The sequence below is a fragment of the Hypanus sabinus genome, chromosome 10 (assembly GCF_030144855.1).
Source record: "Hypanus sabinus isolate sHypSab1 chromosome 10, sHypSab1.hap1, whole genome shotgun sequence".
NCBI lineage: Eukaryota > Metazoa > Chordata > Chondrichthyes > Myliobatiformes > Dasyatidae > Hypanus > Hypanus sabinus.
In genome coordinates, this window is record NC_082715.1 from 29,931,083 (window position 1) to 29,955,269 (window position 24,187).

Consider the following 24,187-nt stretch of genomic DNA (forward strand, 5'->3'; position numbering starts at 1 on the left):
GAAGAAATGTCAGTGAGTCATTGCTTCATCTGGCGTAGGAGCCTTGCATCATCTGTTTTCTATCTTCATTGTCTTCTGTCTTGTGAGTTTACGATGTGTATTATGGTAACTAGTCTAATGAGTGGTGGTGTGGTAAAAGCGAAGGGAATAAGTTATTTTTCGTGCTTTGTCCTGGGCATTTTGGGGCCAAGGATGGACGTATATTGGATCTTTTGTTGATTGCTTCGTTACAGCTAATTTACGCTTAATTATGCTTAAGTTTCATTGGTCTACGATTGCATGTTTTTGCACGTTGCTAATAGGGGATCAAATACAGTTCTAACTTTTTGGAACATCATTATTGGAGTAATTAGAGGGCATATCGTACAAGCATAACAATCCGTGAGGGTCGCCAGTGACGGTATACCTGGAATGACTTGTTTGCTAGGTGGCTGCGGGAAGTAAAGGGAAGAGGTGAGCAGGCTATTGTAACCCTTGCATTTGCAAGGGAATTACCAAAATATGGGGAGTGTTTCACTTCGGCCAGAGAGCACATCGGGGAGTCCACAGGAATGGTTACCTAGAAAGTCAAAAGGGGAGAGAGGAATATGTGTCCGGTGGAATTCAGAAAGAGATCCAGAAAAGGAAAGGGGTTTCAATAGTGGGTCACGTTAAGCAGAGAGCAGCAAAAGCGATGAAATTCTTTGAGCTCTTTCAGACTGCAGGAAACCGCAACAGTGATGTACTAGAAATAAAAATTAAGGGGACAGACCGAATTAGGACTGAAGCAATCTATTCTTTCTTTCCCAGGAAAAGACAGGTGTGCCTCAGATCGATGCGAGTTCCCGCAGGTACAGCTTTGATCTGAGGGAAAGGAAGTGGTTGTGTAAGTTCAACTTGTTGAAAGGGTGTCTTGGTTGGGGGGGGGAGGGGATCCAGTTGACCCTCAGTTAGTGAAACCGAGGGCACTCCAACCTTCTTGATTATGGCTTGGAGGTACAAGGGTCTTGCCTGCTAATGGTAAAGAGGAACTGATTAGAACCAAGACATTGGGAACGGTCAAGTGGCTGATTATATCCAGAATGTCACAGCTGCAGGTAGGAAGGGGATGCATCTGAGGAAAGGATGATTAGTAGGTGGAGCAACAATGAAATGAAATGATGGGTCTGCCCAAACCATTCTGCGGTGGCCGCTGGACAGAGGGCCTAAACAGATCGTGTGTGGCATTTTAAGATTGGAAGCTGTCGTGGGAAGATCTGAATGAATGAGATCTGTAACTGTTGCTCAGAGCTAAGTTGTATCCCGAGAGAGAGATTAGACTATATCTGCAAAGTAGATGGTTCTGCTTACAGAAAGCTCAGTTTTGTTCTACCTCCGTGCTGAAGTTGTGCCAAATATAATGATTACAAGTTCTGTTGTCTCACCTCGTATGTAACAATTCATTATTTTTAATTCTAAATATAGTGTGCTGTGTTAGTACCATCTCCTTTCCTGCCATTCAAAAGTTAATGTTTGCCTCTGGGCTAGACTCAATAAATTCCTGCATTGGCTCTCCCTCTTAGGCTTGCTGTAAATGTAGGTCATTCAGAATGCTGCAACATGTGTAACAAATAATGCAAAGTTAATGTTCCTATCCATAGTGTTTTGGAAACAAGGTGTTCTATACGTGTCATGGTGCATCTTTCAAATCATTCTGTAGACTTCTAACTATCCCAAACCTCCATATATCCTTTAATGCATACTGTGCTTTGTTAGCTGTTTTTTCACAATATATAATAATTTTATTATATAATAGCTGCATTTGCGAGTTTGTGTCAGCCTTGTATTGAATGTTTGGATAAGAGTTAGTGAGCCACTTGATAGAGCCAAAAGGCATTTGGGTTGGTCAATGTGCCTCATGGGTATTTCATGGTGAACTAAAATTATCTCGTATTAATTATTCTGTAAATTTATTGATGCACTACATTTGACTGTTGGAAATAAATCATATTTTAATGTAAGCTGCAGGTCTTGGGTCTTACAATAATTCAAAATTAGTTTTGTTTCAAAATTACTAATGGAAGCAAATTTTTTTTCAACTTTTTGCACGTTTGAATTTGCCAAGCTGACAGTACAAGAGACTGACTAACTGACTTGATTGTGTAAGACCTTGCATGCAATAATTTTTAAAATTGCCCTAACATGCCTAAAGAATTAGTAGTCATTAGCTATTTTTAGAGAAGCAGTCTCTGAATAATTTCAATGTCTAGTCATGAACATTTTTGCTTTTTAATCTCAAGTGTGTGTTCAATTTGTCAGAAGCTGGCAAGTCTTTCTGGAACTTGAAGTTCTGACTTCAGAGGGTGCACGCTTCAGTTATTGAGGATATTCAATTCTCTGATATTTATCAATATCAAGGTAATGGGAGTTGAGGGGAGACATGGACAATGGGCATACAATCATATATAACTAGCTTAAAGATGGAGTGAGGCCATGGTCGATGAGAGCTTCTCTTCAGTTTCTTTTGCTTGAGAATTGTGAAGTATTTTGATCAGAACAATTTCTCCATTTATTTTTGTGACAGAATTGCTGAAGACTAAAGGAAACAGTTAAGGTTCTTTGCAAAGGGTACTTTTTTAGTAGCCTTAAAAAATACCAATCTGTTGCAATTCTGACAGATCAAATGCCTCCTATGCAGTATTGTTTTATTTTTGATTGGTTGTACGTTTGTGGAATATTCACATTTTTTGAAGGTTCTTAAAGTGAGAAATATCAGAATCAGGTTTATTATCACCGGCATGTGACGTGAAATTTGTTGACTGCAGCAGCAGTTCAAAGCAATATATAATCTAGCAGAGAGAAAAAAATAATAATAGTAAATAAAATAAAGCAATAAAAAACAAGTAAATCAATTACTTATATTGAATAGATTATTAAAAGAAGTGCAAAAACAGAAATACTGTATACTTTTTTTTTAAAAGTGAGGTAGTGTGCAAAGCTTCAATGTCCATCTAGGAATCGGATGGCAGAGGGGAAGAAGCTGTTCCTGAATTGCTGAGTGTGTGCCTTCAGGCTTCTGTACCTCCTACCTGATGGTAACAGTGAGAAAATTGCATACCCTGGGTGTTACTATCCTATAATTCTTTTAGCTAGTGTATAATGGAATTTTGGGTGGCAGGGTGGAGATGCATCTCCACCAAAGGAAGTGTGAGGCACTCCTTCCCCCCCACTAGCCTGCAGATCGCCCTTGGGCAAGATGTAGCACCTGCTTAGCCCCCCAGTCAGGCTCATGTGAAGCCACGGGGGCAGGTAGTGGATGGTTGTATGAGCAGCTTGTGCATATCACGAGTTCTGGTTAAGTAACCACTCACTGATGCTAGGCAAACCATTTCTGAAGAGTATTGATAATGGCTGGGGTCACCCGCCTTGTAAATGTACTTATGTAGCGGTGTGCTACACGCAGCGCTAAAATTAAGACACGGAGTCGGTAACTGCAGTCGAAGGAAAAACTTTATTCGAAATCCTCAGCCTCACTTTTAAGCCTCTCTCGACCTGCCCCCCGTGGCGCAGAGGCTCCAAAGCTCTGTGCTCACAAACCCCCATAGGCTATCTAATTGTGAGCCGGTTCGGATGTGACAGGAAATGGGTTGCCACACTTACTTATTTATTGAGATAAGTGTAAAGTAGGCCCTTTAAGCCACACCACCCAGCAACCCTAGATTTAACTGTAGCCTAATCACAGGACAGTTTACAATGACCAATTAACCTATCAACTGGTACGTCTTTGGACTGTAGGAGGAAACTGGAGCACCCAGAGGAAACTCACATGTTTACGAAGTCTTACAGGTAGCAGTGGGAAATAAACCCAGATCTCCTGTACTGTAGAGCTTTGTTACCCTAAAGACACTGTCCAGAAGAAGGCAATGGCAAACCACTTCTTTGGAAAAATCTGCCAAGTACAAGCATGGTTATGGAAAGACCGTGATCACCCACATCACACAAAATGGCATATAATGAGCAATAATGGAATTATTGAAAGATCTCAATTAAAAATGTGCCAGCTAGTGGTGTAGCCGCATCCACACAGGACTTTGACTCGTGTTCCAAATTCAGCCGGCTCCGTGCACGCTTTCCATGTGAGCTGGGCTGAATGGCGAGCCAGCAACTCTGCCTTGTAAATAACAACAGACAGATGCAAAAGAAACGGCAAGGTTGCTGCCAGATGTGCCACAAGGCATAGGGAGGAACAACGTCGTCAATTAAAAGCAGTACAAAGTAAATGGCAGGATAATTGGTAGTGTGGTGGAGCAGAGGGATCTGGGGGTACATGTCCGCAGATCCCTGAAAGTTGCCTCACAGGTAGGTAGGGTAGTTAAGAAAGTTCATGGGGTGTTAGCTTTCATAAGTCAAGGGATAGAGTTTAAGAGACACAATATAGTGATGCAGCTCTATAAAACTAGTTGGGCCACACTTGGAGTACTGTGTCCAGTTCTGGTCACCTTACTATAGGAAGGATGTGGAAGCATTGGAAAGGGTACAGAGGAGATTTACCAGGATGCTGCCTGGTTTAGAGAGTATGGATTATGATCAGAGATTAAGGGAGCTAGGGCTTTACTCTTTGGAGAGAAGGAGGATGAGAGGAGACATGATAGAGGTGTACAAGATATTAAGAGGAGTAGACAGAGTGGACAGCCAGCACCTCTTCCCCAGGGCACCACTGCTCAGTACAAGAGGACATGGCTTTAAGGTAAGGGGAGGGAAGTTGAAGGGGGATATTAGAGAAGGTTTCTCAGTCAGAGAGTGGTTGGTGTCTGGAATGCACTGCCTGAGTCAGTGGTGGAGGCAGATACACTAGTGAAGTTTAAGAGACTACTAGACAGGTATATGGGGGAATTTAAGGTGGGGTTTGAGGGTCGGCACAACATTGTGGGCCAAAGGGCCTGTAATGAGCTGTACTATTCTATGTTCTATTATGAAAACACAAAATTCAGGGAATAGTAGGTCATGCACACCTGTGGAATTTCTCTCTCCACGATGCTACCCATCATGCTGTGCATTTCTAGAATTTTCTTGAATTTATTTCTGATTTCCAGCTTGTGCTGCTTCGCTCATTAGCAAGAGTGACAGACTAAACAAAGAAAACATTTGTTTCCAATACGACACATACATTTTCCTGTGAGCTGCGAGAGTTGTGTGGAGTCTAGCTGGAGGCTGGACTGTCAGATTTAGCTTTGTGAGCTTATCAGCGAGCACTGGACACACGCATTGACATTGCCTGCAGGTAAATCTGTTAGCGTTTCAGTGGATGAACATCAGCAAGCTTTGGTGCAGTGCTGTGCCAGTCTTGGTGTGAAATTATTTTTGCCAATGAAAACTTTTGGCCATAAAATTAAAAAAAAATGTAGTCCCAGCAATATCTGACATCGTACTTGAGCTTCAGTGCAATGACATTGGAAGTAGTGCTGTTTTGCTTTAATAAATGATGTCCTTCTGTGTGTTTTTCATGTTACTCTTCAATGTAATTCAGAATAAAGTCATGAGGCAGGCAGTGTTGTTTCCATATATAAAATGTATTTTTGACTGCATGGGATTTCACCATCAATTAACTACTGCAGTATTGTTCTATGATTTTGATTGGCTGTACATATGTGCAATATTCACATTTTTTATGTTCTTAAAGTGAGAAGTATGATCAGTTACTACCCTATAACCCTTTTAGCTAGTTTATAATGGAATTTGTGGTGGCAGGTTGGAGATGCATCTCTACCAAAGGAGGTGTAAGGCTCTTCTGCACTTCACCCTTGAGCAAGGTGAAATCCATTTAATATTAACTAGTTAGTGATTTCATCAGAGCAAGTTGTACATACTTGTGTTCATCCTCATATAATGTATTATGCTGCAGCTACAAAGACTAATTTTTATGGCATTTATACCCTATGTATGTATATCTATGACAACAAACTTGAACTTTTACAGCATTTGGATTCCATCACATAATAAAAGTTAGTATTTGGCATGAAGAATTTTAAAGTTGAGGCATAGTTAATTACAAAATTCAACAGGTATTGATGATTAAAGTGCTGAACGTTTAGATTAAAATATTAGCAGTTTAACTGTTAATTTGGTATTATTGCCTTTGAAATTAGATGAAACAATTTAACAATAGGATTTGAAAACAGACTTTTGCTGTTCAAAAAGTTTTCAACAAAATAAATTTCAGTTTTTCTGGAAGTGGAATTAATTAGGATCTAAAACTGTTACAAGCAATTACAAAATTCACCAGACATTGATATTCCAGTTATAAGCATTATACTGCCGAATCAAATGCAATATTGATGTTGTTCAATTCCAGTTTTCTGAAGAAAGTTGATTAGATTGTGAGAAGGATTTTAGAGTTAAGTTGTCATTACTGTAAGCTAAGCTGAGCAATGTGAAATCTCAAGCAACACACAAAATGTTGGAGGAACTCAGTAGGTCAGGCAGCATCCATGGAAATGAATAAACAGTGGAGGTTTTGAGCTGAATCCCTCTTTCAGGACTGGAAAGGATGGGGAAGACGCCAGAATTAAAAGGCTTGGGGTAGGGCAAGAAGGATGGCTAGTAGGTGAATTCATGTGGGTCAGAGAGATAACGGGCTGGAGATGAAGGAATCTGATCGGAGAGGAGAGTAGACCACAAGAGAAAGGGTAGGAGGAGGGGCACCAGGGAGAGGTGGTAGGCAGATAAAAAGAGTTAAGAGTCTAGAGTAGGGAATAGAAGAAAAGGGAAGGAAGAGAGAATTTTTTTTTACCAGAAGAAATTGTTATTCATGCCATCAGTTGGAGGCTAACCAGATGTTGCTCCTCCACCCTGAGCATGGCCTCTTCTTGGCACAAGAGGAGACCATGGACTGACATGTCAGAATGAGGATGGGAATTGGAATTAAAATTTTGGACCACCAGGAAGTTCCCCTTTGGAGCGGAGGTGCTTGAGGATGTCGTCTACCAATGTACGATGGGTTTCACCAATTGGGCTCCTTCATTTTCTGCCATTAGTTCATTCTCCTCTCATCTCTAGCCCGTTATCTTTCCCACCCACCTGGCTTCACCTATCACCTTCTAGGCATCCTTCTTCCCCTCCCCACCTTTTTTTAAAATTTTGCCATCTTCCCCCTCGAAGAGTCTCGATCGGAAACGTCAACTGTTTATTAGGATGCTGTCTGACCTGCTGAGTTCATCCTGTATGTTGTGTGCTTTGCTCTGGATTTCCAGCTTCTGCAGAATTTGTTTATAATATTAAATCTTTTCAGATGCTATTAAATATAATTTCTGCTGTATCAATTCCTACAGGAAGATCAAAAAAGCGACATTGTGAGGCAACTTTTGATTACATTCCGCAAAATGAGGATGAATTGGAAATAAAAATAGGTGATGTCATAGAAGTAATTGAAGAGGTAAGATATTTTGCCAATTTAAAGCTTGTTCATGGTTTAATGCAACATTTAAAAAATTTCCTAAGATCCTTTTCATCAGAGAGAAAATGAGTTTGAAATGCGTAGTCAATATTTCTATTTGACAACCACCTATATACATATTGTCAAAGATAAAAATAACCACATGCTTTTATTTTTTTCATTGAACTTCATTCTCAAGTCTATTATGTTACAAATATTTTTGGGTCTGGGCAAAGTTGAATGCTGCCAAACTGGTTCAAGAATTTCTGCTAGTATTTATTATTGATAAGTCTTGCTTTAGGGTGAACAGGTTGCTATATTCCAAATATGGATTACAATAGAAGTTGGTTTGGGGCATAGTGCAATTTATTTATAGTTATGCAGTTGATAGGACAGTTACTAGCCAACAATAATAATTCACTGATTAATCCTGCAAAGTCATTTAATGTTCTCATAAGCAGATCTTTCCAATCCTTCATTTCCTTGTGTTCATAGCTGGATGGGCAATGTTATACTTGTGTGAAATGGTAATTTGAGTGAACAGTTTACATCTTTAATTGGCTCAAAGTCATGTGGGTATGGTAGAAAAAGTGCATCATGTGTCTTGCAGCTTTGCTCATTAATTGGTGTATTAGGAGTTTGCATTGGACTTTCAGTAGTTTATTTTCTGCTTTGTCTATTACTTTATGTACTCCTTCCCCATCCAATCTCTGGCTTTCTCTTGTGAAGTTATCGGTCCTCGAGATGTCTCAAAGAAAATTGCTGGTGTTTCTCTCCGGTTCTCGAAATAACTGTTCTTGGGTTTCAAACATTATAACTGTTTCAAACACCTCCTTTGGAGGAAAGCACTGGATTCCTCTCCAGGAGGACATGCATGAGTGGCGGTCAATCTCTTTGCACTAACTCAAAAGAGTGCAAAATCTCAAGAAGTATTTGACTCTCCACTTTGCTGTATTTGGTCAGATTTATGTTCTACCAGTAGGTGTCTGAATGTAAATCTGACATGAGAAAACCAGAGCAAAATAGGGAGTCAAATCTTCATTTTTAAAAAATTTTGAGCTGATAGGAAGAAAGCTCAGATGTGATTACAGCACTCTGTGTGTTGCTCCAAACGTAATGTCATCTTTTGTCCATCGATTCTAAAGCAGAAGATCATAGCAATCCCAGGAACAGAATGGATAAAGTGAATATATAAGCATTGCTTATTAATGTGTATGTTTATATCCCATGCACTTCTAATGAAGCTGGGACAGGAAGCAGATTTTGTTGCAAGTCAAATCTAGCAGCTGCTAGGAATTCTTTTCATTCTTACTTGCTTTTCAACAGTATTTAGCAATGGAAATCAAATCAACATTTTGGTTTTCTTCTGTTGCCAGCTCAGTGCTATTCCTTTTCTTATATGTGCAGCTGGCAAGACATGCCCACTACTGGTGGCATTATAGTAATACACAGAGCCCTTTATGTCTTCAATGTATACTTCTGATCCCATGAATCTGAAAGTGAGGAAACCTTGTGATTCACATTGGCTGCCCTCAGCCAATGAATCCTCAATGATGAACATCATTTTGAGGAGGCATTAAAAAGAACAATGATGGATTCAGATATGTATGGTACCATAATACCATAGCTGCATGTTGCTAAATCATAATTTGCATATCTTGCTGTAAAGTTAATGGTAATTTTAACTTTGACTTTGGTTTGAAGTGTGTTTTGTGGCAGCCATACAGAACAAAACGGTAAAAAAAAAGTACAAAAGAAGACCAGCTGGGTTAGTGTTCATGGACCATTCCAAAATCCAATGGCAGAGTGTAAAAAGCTCTTCCTAAAACGTTGAGTGTTGGTCCTGTACCCCTCAGATGATGGCATTCCAAAGAAGGCATGTCCCTGATGGTGAGTATCCTTAATGATGGGTGACACTTTCTTGAAATGCCATCTTTTGAAGATGTTCTCAGTGGTGGGAGGCTTTTGCCCATGATGGAGCTGGCTGGGTCGACAACCATCTGCAGCCTCTTTCTATCCTGTGCATTGAAGCCTCCGAATGACGCAGTGATACAAACAATCAGAATACTCTCCACTGTACATCTGTAAAAGTTTGCTGGAGTCCTTAGTGACATCTCAATCTCCTAATGAAGTATAGCCACTGATGTGCCGCCTTTGCGATTGCATCAATAGGTTGGGCCCAGAAGACAACAGATCCTCTGAGATGTTGGTGCTTAGGAACTTAAAGCTGCTCACCCTTTCCACTACTGACCCCTGTTGGAAGACTGCTGTGTGTGATCTCCCAATTTCCCCTCCCTGTAGTCCACAATCAATTCCTTGATCTTTCTAACACAAGTGCGAGATTGTTGTTTCGATGCCTCTCAACTAGCTGATCTGTCTCACTCCTGTAAGACACCCTAGCCCAGGGGTCAGCAACCTTTACCACTGAAAGAGCCACTTGGACCCGTTTCCCACAGAAAAGAAAACACTGGGAGCTGCAAAACCCGTTTGACATTTAAAATGAAATAACACTGCATACAACGTTTTGTTTTGCCTTTATGCTATGTATAAACAAACTATAATGTGTTGCATTTATGAAATTGATGAACTCCTGCAGAGAAAACGAAATTACATTTCTGCATGCAACAAAAACATTTTGAACTCCGAAAAAAAGAGTTGAAGGTTACTTTTAAGTAAAATACTCAACGTCTATTTGAGTCCTTCTTGTATTTATGACAAACGCCAAACTTAAATTTGCCGCCAGCAGCAAACCAAAAATAACGTCAGCCAGCTGTCAACCTGAAAAATAAAAGGATTATTTCACTGAACAATGAAAACATATGAATATACGTAAAATAATAGGCAATTAAAATATTTATCATACTTGGTCAGGTTGACTCACACCTGCCAATGCAGTTGTATTCAGTAGGGATGGATCGATGCTTAGGGGAGTGACCGGGAAGGATAATGTGTTTTTTTCCTCTCTGAACTCACAGAAGCGTTTCCCAAATGATGTTTGCATTGCGATGATTGCAGAATGTAAATACTCCAAATTTATCATGTCGTGACCTTGTTTGAACTCTCTCAAATTGGGGAAGTGAGACAATGTGCCTTTCTGTAAATCTCTGGCAAGCACTGTCAACTTGCGCTCGAATGCCAAAACATCCTCCAACATGTGCAGGGCTGTACGTCCTTACCCCTGAAGAGCTGTGTTCAGCGTGTTCAGGTGTGCTGTCATGTCTACCATGAAGTGTAGCTTTTCCAGCCACTCTGGCTGTTCCATCTCAGGAAAGGTGAGCCCTTTGCTGCCCAGGAAAGTTTTCACTTCTTCCAGACACGCGGCAAAGCGTTTCAGCACCTCCCCTCTGGACAGCCAGCGATAAAAACACGTTGTAGCGGTGTGCTACACGCAGTCAGTAAACTGCAGTCAAAGATAGCTTTATTCGAACTAAACAGCCTTGCTTTTAAGCCTCCCTCAACCCGCCCCCCATGGGCGCGGATGCTGCAAAAGACACGTACTCACAAACCCCCGTAGGCTATCTCCCTTAGCCTGAACGCTGGCTAATTGTGAGCCGGTTCGGATGTGTCAGGAAATGGGTCACCACAACGTCTTATTTAGATTGTACAAGATCACCATAATCTTCAAATTTAAAATTACATTTCAAAAACTAACAAACTAACATAAAATACATTTTAATTAAATACTGACCAATTATTTCCCAAAGCAACAGGGAGCCGCAGCACAGACGTAAAAGAGCCACATGTGGCTCCGGAGCCGCGGGTTGCCGACCCCGCCCTATGACAACAACAGTGATGTCATCAGTGCATTTATAGATGACATTTGAGCTGTGCCTAGCTACACATTCATAAGTGTAAGCAGAGCAGAGAGCTAAGCAAACTTCCTTAAGGTGTGCCAGTGTTGATTGTCAGTGATGAGGGGATGTTATTACAGATTTGCACTGACTGTGGTCTCCCGATGAGAAAGTCAAGATCCAGTTGCAGAGAGAAGTATAGAGGCCCAGGTTTTGAAGCTTATTGATTAATACTGAAGGGATTAAGTTGTCAGCTCTTCAAAGGGTTAAAATGCAAATCATAGAACCATAGAACACTACAGCACAGTACAGGCCCTTCAGCCCTCCACGTTGTGCCGACCCATATAATCCTTAAAAAAAAGTACTAAACCCACACTACCCCATAACCCTCTATTTTTTTCTTTCATCCATGTGCCTGTGCAAGGGGCTCTTAAATAACCCTAATGTTCTGGCCTCCACCACCATCCCTGGCATGTCATTCCAGGCACTCACAACCCTCTGTGTTTAAAGAAAAAAACCTTCCCTCCCTTAAGTTTGTACATGCCATATCTAGCTTCAAGATTGTGTAATGTCATTTCCACTACACAATTGTGAAGGAGAATGGGACAAATCATTACTCCAGATCTGATGCAGCACAAAAATTAATAAGATGAAGAATACAATAATAAAACACAACAAATATCAATATGTAAGATAGTTTATATACATTGATTATATGTCCATCATTAAGGACCCCCATCACCCAGGACATGCTCTCTTCTCATTGCTGCCATCAGGGAGGAGGTACAGAAGCCTGAAGGCACAGACTCAGCAGTTCAGGAACAGCCTCTTCCCTCTGCCATCAGATTTCTGAATGAATGTTGAATTCATGAACACTACCTCACTACTTTTTTTTATCTTTTTGCACTATTTATTTAATCTAACTCTATATACTTTAATTTAGATTTAAAATTTTGTATTGCAATGTACTGCTGCCACATTACAAGTCTTACGACTTAGGCTGGTGGTATTTAACCTGATTCTGACAGTGTTGCATGGGGCACAGGACAGTCTTTGCATAAGGTAATGATGTTATAAAGCAGTAGTGGATGGGGGTGAGGTGTTGATCAGCTTTACTGCTTGGAGAAAGTAACTGTTTTTGAATTTGGTGATCCTAGCATGGATGCTCCATAGTCTCCTCCCTGACAAGAGTGGGACGGACAGTCCATTAGCAGGGTGGGTGGGATTGATCCTTCACGGGCCTTTATCTGGCACCTTTATGTATATCTGACCTGGATGGCCGGTGGTGCGTTGAGATGTTTTGACTTCCTGCTTTGAAGCCTTCCTGTCTGCTGTAATGCAGTTACCGTACCATGCAGTGATGCAGCATATTAGGAAGCTCTCCACTGCACATTTGTAAAAGATCATGAGCTTTGATATACACAGTCTAGCTGTCTTCAGCCTCCTCAGAAAGCAGAGCGTTGGTGAGCCTTCTTGATTGTGTAGGATGTGTTCTGGGACCTTGAGAAATGTGCACTCCCAGGAGTTTGAAACAGCTTAGTTTTCACTGGTGTGCCACCAATGTAAAGTGGAGCAAGTTCTCCTGAAGTTGATAACTATCTTCTTCGTCTTAATGGCATTGAGAAAGAAGTTATTTAAGAAGGAGCAGAGTTAGGCCATTTGATCCCTAGGGTCTGCACCAGCATTTCATCATGGCTCATCCAGTTTTCCTCTGCCCCGATCTCCTGCCTTCTCCCTGTTTCCCTTCATCAAGAATCAATCAACCTTTGCCTTAAATATTCATAAAGACTTGGCCTCTACAGTGGCCTGTGGCAAAGAATTCCACAGGTTCACCACTCTCTGGCTAAAGAATTTTTTTCACACCTCTGTTCTAAATGGATGTCCCTCTATTCTGAGTCTGTCCTTTGGTCTTAGACTCTCCCACCATAGGAAACATCCTCTCCACGTCCGCTCTATCAAGGCCTTTCACCATTTGATAGGTTTCAATGAGTCAGCAGGCCCAGAGCCATCAAACACTCTTCATATAACAAACCATTCAATCCTGGAATCATTTTTGTGAACCTTCTTTGAACCCTCTCCAGTGTCATCACATCCTTTCTAAGATAAGGGGCCTAAAACTGCTCACAATAGTCCAAGTGAGGCTTCATCAGTGCTTTGTAAAGTGTCAATGTTACATGCTTTCTTTTTATATTCTAGTCCTTTTGAAATGAATACTAACATTGCATTTGACATCCGCACCACAGACTCAACCTACAAATTTACCTCTAAGGAATCCTGCACAAGGACTCCCAAGTCCCTTTGTGTCTCAGTAATTTGTATTTTCTCCTCACTTAGAAAATAATTACCCTCTTGATTTCTTCAACGTGCATGACCATACACTTTCTGACACTGTATTCCATCTGCCATTTTTTTGCCTATTCTCTTAATCTGTCATTCTGTAGCCTCTACTACTTCAAAACCACCTGCCCCTCCACCTATCTTCATATCGTCTGCAAGTTTTGCAACAAAGCCATCAATGCCATCATCCAAATCATTGACATACTACGTAAAAAGAATCAGTCCCAACACAGACCCCTGTGGAACACACTAGTCACTGGCAACCAGCCAGAAAAGGCTCCCTTTATTCCCATTCTTTTCTTCCTGCCAATCGGCCACTGCTTTATCCATGCTAGAATCTTTCCTGTAATATTATGGGCTCGTAGCTTGTTAAGCAGCCTCATGTATGGCACCTTGTCAAAGGCCATAAGAAAATCCAAGTACATCACAGCATCCGATTCTCCTTTGTCCACCCTGCTTCTTATTTCTTAAAAGAATTCTAACAGATTTGTCAGGCAAAATTTTCCCTTGAAACCATGCTGACTATGGCCTATTTTATTATGTGCCTTCAAGTATCCTGAGATCTCATCCTTCATAATCAGCTGCAACATCGTTCCAGCCACTGGGGTCAGAAAAACTGCTCTATACTTTCTTTCCTTTTGCCTCTCCCTTCTTGGAGTGGAGTGACACCTGCAATTTTCCACTCTTGTGGAACCATTCCAGAACCTATGGCAGAAGAATTTAATGAGTACTTTAGATTTGTTTTCGCTAAGGAAGACACAAGCATTCTCCCAGATGTATGGATGGGCCAAGGACATAGGGTAACAGAGGAAATGAAACAGATTGACATTCAGAAGGAAACAGTGATGAGAAGACTGATGGGACTGAAGGCTGACAAATCCCCAGGTCCAGATGGTCTGCACCCTAGGGTACTAAAGGAGGTGGCCATGGAAATTGCGGATGCATTGGTAATCATTTTCCAATGTTCCTTAGATTCAGGATCAGTTCCTGAGGATTGGAGAATGGCTAATGTTATCCCACTTTTTAAAAAAGGAGGGAGGGAGAAAACAGAGAACTATCGACCTGTCAGCCTGACATCGGTGGTGGGAAAGATGCTAGAGTCCATTATTAAGGATGAAATAGTGGCATATTTAGTTAGCAGTGATAGGATTGGGCTGAGCCAACATGGATTTACCAAGGGTAAATCATGCTTGACTAATCTGTTGGAGTTTTTCGAGGATGTAACCAGGAAGTTAGACGGGGGGGGGGGGGGGGGGAGATCCAGTGGATGTAGTGTACCTCGATTTTCAGAAGGCATTTGATAAGGTCCCACATAGAAGATTGGTGGGTCAAATCAAAGCTCAGGGCATCGGGGGGAAGACATTGACATGGATAGAAAACTGGTTGGCAGATAGAAAGCAAAGGGTAGCGGAGAATGGGTGTTTCTCGGAATGGCAGGTGGTGACTAGTGGGGTGCCACAGGGCTCGGTATTGGGACCACAGCTGTCTATCATTTACTTTAACGATTTGGATGAAGGCATAGAAAATAACATCAGCAAATTTGCTGATGATACTAAGCTGGGTGGCAGTGTGACATGTGATGAGGATGCTAGGAGAATTCAGGGTGACTTGGATAGGCTGGGTGAGTGGGCAGATACTTGGCAGATGGTGTTTAATGTGAATAAGTGTGAGGTTATCCACTATGGGAGTAAGAACAGGAAGGCAGATTATTATCTGAACGGTGTAGAGTTGGGTAAGGGAGAAATACAAAGAGATCTTGGAGTCCTTGTTCATCAGCCACAGAAGGTGAATGAGCAAGTGCAGCAGGCAGTGAAGAAGGCTAATGGAATGTTGGCCTTTATTACAAAGGGAATTGAGTACAAGAGCAAGGAAATCCTCTTGCATTTGTACAGGGCCCTGGTGAGACCACACCTGGAGTATTGTGTACAGTTTTGGTCTCCAGGGTTCAGGAAGGACATCCTGGCTGTAGAGGAAGTGCAGCGTAGATTCACGAGGTTAATTCCTGGGATGTCTGGACTGCCTTATGCAGAGAGGTTAGAGAGACTGGGCTTGTACACGCTGGAATTAAGGAGATTGAGAGGGGATCTGATTGAAACATAAGATTATTAAGGGATTGGACAAGATAGAGGCAGGAAATATGTTCCAGATGCTGGGAGAGTCCAGTACCAGAGGGCATGGTTTGAGAATAAGGGGTAGGTCATTTAGGACAGAGTTAAGGAAAAACTTCTTCTCCCAGAGAGTTGTGGGGGTCTGGAATGCACTGCCTCGGAAGGTAGTGGAGGCCAATTCTCTGGATGCTTTCAAGAAGGAGCTAGTTAGGTATCTTATGGATAGGGGAATCAAGGGATATGGGGACAAGGCAGGAACTGGGTATTGATAGTAATTGATCAGCCATGATCTCAAAATGGCGGTGCAGGCTCGAAGGGCCGAATGGTCTACTTCTGCACCTATTGTCTATCATTCATTACTAATGGCACCACAATCTCATTTGCCATCTCTTTCAGAACTCTAGGGTGTATACTGTGTAGTCCAGGTGACCTGTCCACCTTCAGACTTGTCAGTTTCCCAAGAACCTTCTCTGTAGTTATGGTAACTGAACACACTTAATGCTGCCGACACCTAGACCTTCCACCATACTGCTCACGTCTTCCACAGTGAAGACTGATGCAAAATACTTAGTCAGTTCATCTGCTACTTCATTGTCCCCCAGTTCTACCTCTCCAGCAAACACGAGGAAATCTACAGATGCTGGAAATTCAAACAACACGCGCAAAATGCTGGTGGAACACTCGGCCCGAATTGTCGACAGTGCTTCTCCCTATCGATGCTGCCTAGCCTGCTGTATTCCACCAGCATTTTCTTTCTTTCTTTTTCAATCTTTTTATTATTATTAATATCAACAGGATAAGATTAATACATAGATAGTGGGATTACAAACTTACAAAATTAAACTGAACATGAAAGGATACACAAGCAATAGTTACAATATAGTTAAGTCTTCCCAAATCATGAATGATACAAATATCAAATAAACAAAGCAAAACTAGGTATATCATATTATATGTAAAAAAATTAAAAAAAGAGAAAAAGAAAAAAAAAGTTAACCCTAAGAAAAACTAATCTAACAACCTAATAACTAATAAAGAGAAAAAAAAGGAAGAAAAAAAGAAAAAAATAATGAATAAGGAGCTGTTTATAGTATCTATATTAAAAAAAAACACAAAATCATCAGTGTCGCCAACTCCGATCCTCTCAACATATGTATAATCAAAACCGGAAAAACGAATAGGTTTGGAACAGGGTCAAATTACATCATGTGAAAATATTGAATAAATGGTCTCCATGTCTTTTCAAATTTAATAGAAGGGACAAATACAACACTTCTAATTTTCTCCAAATATAGACATAACATAGTTTGAGAAAGCCAATGAAATACGATAGGGGGATTAATTTCTTTCCAATTCAACAAAATAGATCTTCTAACCATTAATGTAAGAAATGCAATCATTCGACAAGCAGAAGAAGATAAATGGATTGAGTCCATCATTGGTAAACCAAAAATTGCAGTAATAGGATGTTGTAAATCAATGTTCAATACTGTGGAAATAATATCAAAAGTGTCTTTGCAATATTTTTTCAAAAGCGGACCTGACCAAAACATATGAGTTAAAGACCCTATTTCAGAATGACATCTGTCACATATAGGATTTATATAGGAATAAAAATGAGCCAATTTATCTTTGGACATATGAGCCCTATGCACAACTTTAAACTGTATTAATGAATGTTTAGCACATATAGATGATAAATTGACTAATTGAAGAATTTTATCCCAATTCTCAATAGGGATAGTAAGTTTAAGTTCTCTTTCCCAATCATTTTTAATCTTACAGAAGGGCTCTGAACGTATTTTCATAATTATATTGTAGAGTTTTGATATTACGCCTTTCTGAGAAGGATTTAGTTCTAACAAATTCTCCAAAATACCTGAAGACACAAGACTTGAAAAGGTAGGAAGTACAGTGTTTAAGAAATTCCTAATCTGTAAATATCTAAAAAAATGAAATCTAGGCAAATTATATTTATTAGATAATTGTTCAAAAGACATAAAACAATTATGCAAAAATAAATCGGAAAATCGTAGTAATCCTTTAGTCTTCCAAGCTGAATGAGCTTGGTCTATAATAGAAGGATGAAAAAAGAAATTGGACACAATAGGAATAGTTAAAACAAATTGATTCATCCCAAAAAATTTCCGAAATTGAAACCATATACGTGAAGTATGTTTAACTATCGGATTGTCTATTCGTTTCTGCAATTTAGAAAGAGCAAAGGGGAGAGAAGACCCTAAAATAGAATCCAATGAAAATCCTTGTACAGATTTAATTTCCAGGTTTACCCAATGAGGGCTAAAGGATAAATCCCAATCCTTTAACCAACATATCAAATATCGGATATTAACTGCCCAATAATAAAATCTAAAATTAGGCAATGCCAATCCACCTTCCCTCCTTGCCTTCTGTAAATATTTTTTACCTAATCTAGGATTTTTATTCTGCCATATATATGAGGAAATTTTTGAATCAACATTAGCAAAAAAAAGATTTTGGAATAAAAATTGGTACCGCTTGAAATATATATAAAAACTTGGGTAAAATAATCATCTTAATAGCATTAATCCAACCTATCAGAGATAATGGTGACCATTTAGTGAACAAACATTTAATCTGATCAATTAAGGGTAAAAAATTAACCTTAAATAACTGCTTATAATTTTTTATAATTTTAATCCCTAAGTATATAAAAGAGTCATTAACTAATTAAAAAGGTAAATTTCCATAAATTGGAACCTGTCTATTTAAAGGAAACAATTCACTCTTATTAAGATTTAATTTATACCCGGAAAAATTACTAAATTGAGCCAACAATGATATAACTACAGGAATGGATTTCTCAGGATCAGAAATATATAATAATAAATCATCTGCATATAATGATAACTTATGTATATCCATCCCACGAGTAATGCCAAAAATGTTTGGTGATTCTCTAATAGCAATTGCCAAAGGTTCTAAAGCAATATCAAATAATAATGGACTAAGAGGACAGCCTTGCCTGGTACCCCGAAATAAATGAAAAAGAGGGAGATCTTTGATTGTTAATAAAGACCGAGGCTATTGGAGTGTGATATATCAGTTTAATCCAGGATATAAATGTCGGAGTGAAATGAAAAAAGGTGGTTTTTCTTAGGGTTAAAAATTCCACTGTATACGCATCTGGACGTGGTGCTTTCCCAGAATTCATAGAGGAAATAACCCCTTTAATTTTTGTATCCGTAGTAGGAGTTTCTAATATTGAAAGATCATCTGATGATAATTTTGGAAAATTCAATTTCCCAAGAAAATCATGCATGGTATTATGATCATGAGGGAATTCAGAATGATACAGTGAGGTATAAAAATCTTGAAAAGAATTGTTTATCTCATCATGGTTAACAGTCAATTCACCATTCTGTTGACGAATCTTAATAATTTGACGTTTAACCAAAGCATTCTTCAATTGATTAGCTAACAGTTTACCCGATTTATCACTATGTATATAAAAATCAGATCTGGGTTTCATTAATTGATTTTCAATCGAAGATGTAAGTAATAAACTGTGTTCCATTTGAAGTTCAACCCTTTGTTTGTAAAGCTCCTTACTAGGAGCAGTCGAATATTTCTTGTCAATTTCTTTAATTTTATCAACCAATAAAAGAGTTTCCTTTTTAATACGTTTTCTCAAACCAACGGAATAGGAGATAATATGTCCACGTATATATGCTTTAAAAGTGTCCCAAAGTGTTCTGCAAGAAATGTCATCCGTGGAGTTAGTTGAAAAGAAGAAATCGATCTGTTCCTTTATAAATTTAATGAAATCCGGATCTTGCAGTAAAGTAAAATCAAATCGCCATTGCCTAATACTAGAAGCTGTATCCATTAATTTAATAGAAAGTTTCAAGGGAGCATGATCAGAGATGGCTACAATGTCATAACTACAACCAATTACAGATGGAATAAAACCAGAGTCAATGAAAAAATAGTCAATTCTCGAGTAAGAATGATAAACTTGTGAGAAAAATGAAAACTCTTTGTCCTTAGAATGCCGAAATCTCCAAATATTGAAAATTCCATTATCAGTCAAAAAAGAATTAATGTAAGTGGCCGACTTATTAGGTAAAGTCTGAATAGATATAGATCTGTCCAGCAAAGGATTTAAACAACAATTAAAGTCACCACCCATTATTAACATATATTCATTTAGATTAGGTAGGGAAGTAAATAAGGACTTAAAAATATCGGGATAATCCACATTTGGAGCATAAACATTAACCATAGCAATCTTTTTGTTAAAATGTAACCCAGTAATTAACAAAAATCTGCCATTCGTGTTGGACAAATGTAATAGAGGAGTCAATAAAAATTGAAACTCCCTTTACTTTGGCATTCGAATTCGAATGGTACTGTTGACCCCTCTAAAACCTAAAAATAACTTTGATTGTCCTCTTTCTTCACATGAGTTTCTTGTACAAAAATAATATGTGCATTCAGTCTTTGGAAAACTTTGAAAATCTTTTTCTGTTTAATCAGATGGTTTAAACTATTATTATTCCAAGAGACAAAATTAATGGTCTGAGCAATATTTCTAAAATCAACCCTTTGGCATATAAAGAGTTAACCAAATTATGAACTCATGCACCCAAAAGAGGAACAAAAATAAAGGGCGGACCTGGAAATGACGACACCGTGGACATTTTAGTAGTTTAAAATCAGCCCAAATGAAAAAAAACAAAAAAAAACTAATAAAGAGAAATAGAGTTAGAAAAGAATCCCCCACCCCCCCACCCACGAAAAAAAAACCCTTCCTGAGCCTGGAAAAGGCCAGGAAAAAAAAAAAAATGATACTAAATCCACCCCCGTATCACTAGAAGGCAACTCCAAATATATAAAAGAGGGAAAAAAGAGATCCACCCAAACTCCAAAAAAGTAACTAACACTATACTAAAACTTCTTAATATAATTGCTAATAAAAAAAAAACAAAAAGAATATAAACACTAGTAACTGATAAATCGGGTTAAAACCCAAACAAAAAAAGTTAAAATGTGATAGGAAATGCATTATAGGAAGAAGACGAGAAAAAAAGGCGAAATAAAAAAAAGCAAGAAATATTGTTGAGAAGAAACCACCATCTTAGTCACACAAAAAATGAAAAGGATATATATCAAACCGTTTTAAAAAAAAATTCACCTTCAAAGGATTAATAATAATGACCAAAAATAAAGTACAATGGTTAAAGTAAGTAAATTTAAAAGATTAGTACGTTGAAAAAAAACTAATTGGAATATATAATGTAGATTAAACTTACACCAATAGCCAGAAACAAAATCTGGTTTTGGAAACAAAAACTATCTTGTAACGATCAAAATCACTTATTTATTAGAAACAAGAGTCCAAAGCAGTAGGATAATTCTCATCCAGAAAGCTTCAAGCTTCAGATGTGGAGAGAAAAACACACCGTGGTGCATTCGGCGAGGTTCTAAGTTTCGCAGGGTATAAAAGCGCTGGTTTTAGATTTTTCTCATAACATTCGGACATCAGAGGTTTAAAAAGGAGCCTTGCCTTCATTACTTCTGGGCTAAAATCCTCCACTAATTGGAATTGGAAATCTTTAAATTTAACCATCCCTAAACGCCGAGCCACACGAATAAGTTGCTCTTTGACATGCACATAATGAAATCGAACAATTACAACCGGTGGTTTAGATGAAGAACTTGATGATCGGCGCATAATTCTGTGGGCGCGATCAAGTAATGGAGGACCGTCTGGGAATACAGAAGGGTACGCATCCTTTAAAAGTTGAGCAAAATACTTCGAGGGGTCCCTTTGTTCGATACCTTCTGGGAGACCAAGTATGCGTAAGTGCTGTCTTCTGGACCGATTCTCAAAGTCGACACTCTTGGCTTTAAATGTTTCCACCTGTTTAATCGTCGAAGATAATTTCTGCTCCAGTTTTTTGATTATCAAGTCCCGCTTCCGAGCGTCCTCTTGCAAAGTTGTGATTAGAGTTTGTTGCTGTTTAACTACTAAATCAGTCTTATCCATAGAATCCTGGAAAGCCTTTAGATCTTGTTTGAAAGTTTGTCGTTGTTCTTCAAATTTTTAATTTAAGAGCTCCAATAACATATCATAAGTCAATTCAGTATGCTTAGGATCGGTCTTTTTTTTTCTTTCCGTTGCCGTTAGGATCTTTCCCAGGGTTTCGCCCTTTAGATCTTAAAGCCATTTCTGTACTCATTTCTTCAAAATTCACAGTACACTCTTAAAGATAAGTCCAAAAAAGTAGCAAGAATCTTTTGGTGTAGGTAAAAGTAAGTTAAATAAGGGTGATCATTGGTTAAAAAGAGTAAAGGTTATGGAGCGAATCTGAAACAGTGCTCACTCCATGAGCATCTCCTGGTGATCCACCAGCATTTTGTGTGTGTTGCTCTAACTCTCCAGCATCATTTTCCAGTGGTCTGATATCTACTCTCACTCTTTTCTACTCTTTTATCTACTCTTATCTACTCTTTTACACTCTATGTATCTAAGGAAACTTTTGGTATCCTGTAATATTATTAGCTAGCTTAGTTTCATATTCCATCTTTACCTTAATGACTTTTTGAGTTCCCTTCTGTTGATTTTTAAAAGCTTCGCAATTCTCTAAACTTTCCACTAATTTTACTCTATTATTTGCCCTCTCTAACTTTTATGATGGTGTCATCTTTCCTTTAGAATACTTCTTCCTCTTTGGGATGTAAATATCCTGTGCCTTCCAAATTTTTTCAGAAATACCAGCCATTGCTTCTCTGCCATTATCCCTGCCAGTGGTGTTTTCCAATCAATTCTAGCCATCTCCTCTTTCATAACCCTGTATTCCCTTTACTCCACTGTAATACTGATACATCTGACTTAAACTTCACTTCACAGGTTTCAGGAAGAATTTGATCATATTATGATCACTTGCTCCAAAGGGTTCTTTTCTCTGCTCTCTAATCAATTTTGGTTCTTTGCACAACACACAATCCAGAACCAACCTGATTTTCCCAATCTACTCGCATACTGAAGTCCCCCATGACTATTGTAACATTGCTCTTTTTGCATGCATTTTCCATCTGTAGTTGTAATCTGTAGGCCACATCCTTACTGTGTGGGGGTCTGTATGTAACTCCCATCAGGGTCGTTTTACCCTTGCAGTCCCTTAGCTCTATCCACAATGATTCAACACCTTCTGACTCTATGTCATCACTTCCTAATGGTTTGATTGCACTTTTTACCAACAGAGCAACACAACCCCCCTCTGCTCTCCTGTCTGCCCTTTCAGTACAATGTGTATCCTTGGACATTAAGCTTCAGCAACACCTTCAGTCCTGTATTCACCCGTTTCAATTTTGTCCACATTTTACGTTGCAACTCATCCTGTTAACTACAATTTTGCCCTGTCAGCAGCCTCTCCTCACTAGACATTGCCTCTGTTTGTAAACCAGCGACCTCATCTGCAGCACTATAATCTGCCTTTCCTGCAATATTTGCCTGGCACCAGGCCAGGAGCTCTTGCCCCTCCTCTCTGTAAGCCATGGTTGGTGATGAGCTCCACCGCTATCTTGTCATCAGTGAATCGGACTGTGTGGTTATTACACAGGTGCTGCAACCTGTTGCAGAGTGAAGTATTTAGACCAAGGAGTAGGAGTTTATTCTCAAGGTCTCTCAACAGTAGTGTTGAATGCTGAATTGAAATCCATGATCAGCATTCTGACGTGAGTTTGCTTTCTAGGTGTGTCAATGCCAGGTGCATTGAAGAGTGGTTCTGGTCAGTAAGTATTACAGGCAGGTGTCCAGTGTGGCAGGAATGGTACTTTTGATTTGTGCCATTACCAGCCGTTCAAAGCACTTCATGATGATCGGTGCCAGTACCACTGGGCAGTAGTTGTTTAGTTCTGAAGGTGTAGAGTCCTTTGCTACAGGGATGGTGGGTAACTTGTGGGAACAGCAGCCTGGATGAGTGAAGTGTTGAAGATGTCCATGAAGACATCAGTGAGCTGGTGTGCACACTTGAGGGCTCTTCCTGAGAGCAGTGTAGAGAATATGCATGTTTTATGGGTTGAGGGGCATTTATCAATTCTTTCACATCACATGGGTAATTCCTCAGTAAACCAAACTTTTGGTCATTTGTTTCCTCTGAACTCTTTCCACTCACCCAGCAAAGATTATCTCCTCCTCTGTGTCCAAAGCAATTCACTTAGCCGAACAACACACACAAAATGCTGGAGGAACTATGGGGGGAAAACAAGTACAGTCAACGTTTTGGGCAGAAGCCCTTCGGCAGGGCTCACTTAGCAGAGTTCTTTCCCGCATGTTACTCATTTGAGTGGTTTAACATATTGGGTTCACTTGCTGGGTAAAACTTAGCGGCTCACACGTTGGTCAGGCTCTAGCCAGACGAGTCTTCCTGCTTTATGGTGACTGCAGGCAGTGGTATAGTGCTTCTTTCCCCTCTGTCAGGGGCTGGTCTTTGATTCCATTCTCAATGCCACCTTGAGCCAAACACTTGAGAATGCTGTTTCCCGGAGCCCGTGCTGAGATCGGTAATGCT

The 24,187-nt window shown here is 39.5% G+C and overlaps 1 protein-coding gene across 3 annotated transcripts in view; it reads left to right on the forward strand.

Annotated features, from left to right (window-relative positions):
* cd2ap (CD2-associated protein) overlaps positions 1 to 24,187 on the forward strand; it is a 193,887-nt gene that overhangs the window by 102,680 nt on the left and 67,020 nt on the right. For all 3 annotated transcript variants that reach the window (XM_059981583.1, XM_059981582.1, XM_059981584.1), the window contains one exon: positions 7,287 to 7,390. In XM_059981583.1, the coding sequence (XP_059837566.1) occupies positions 7,287 to 7,390 (104 nt within the window). The remainder of the gene's footprint in view (positions 1 to 7,286; positions 7,391 to 24,187) is intronic.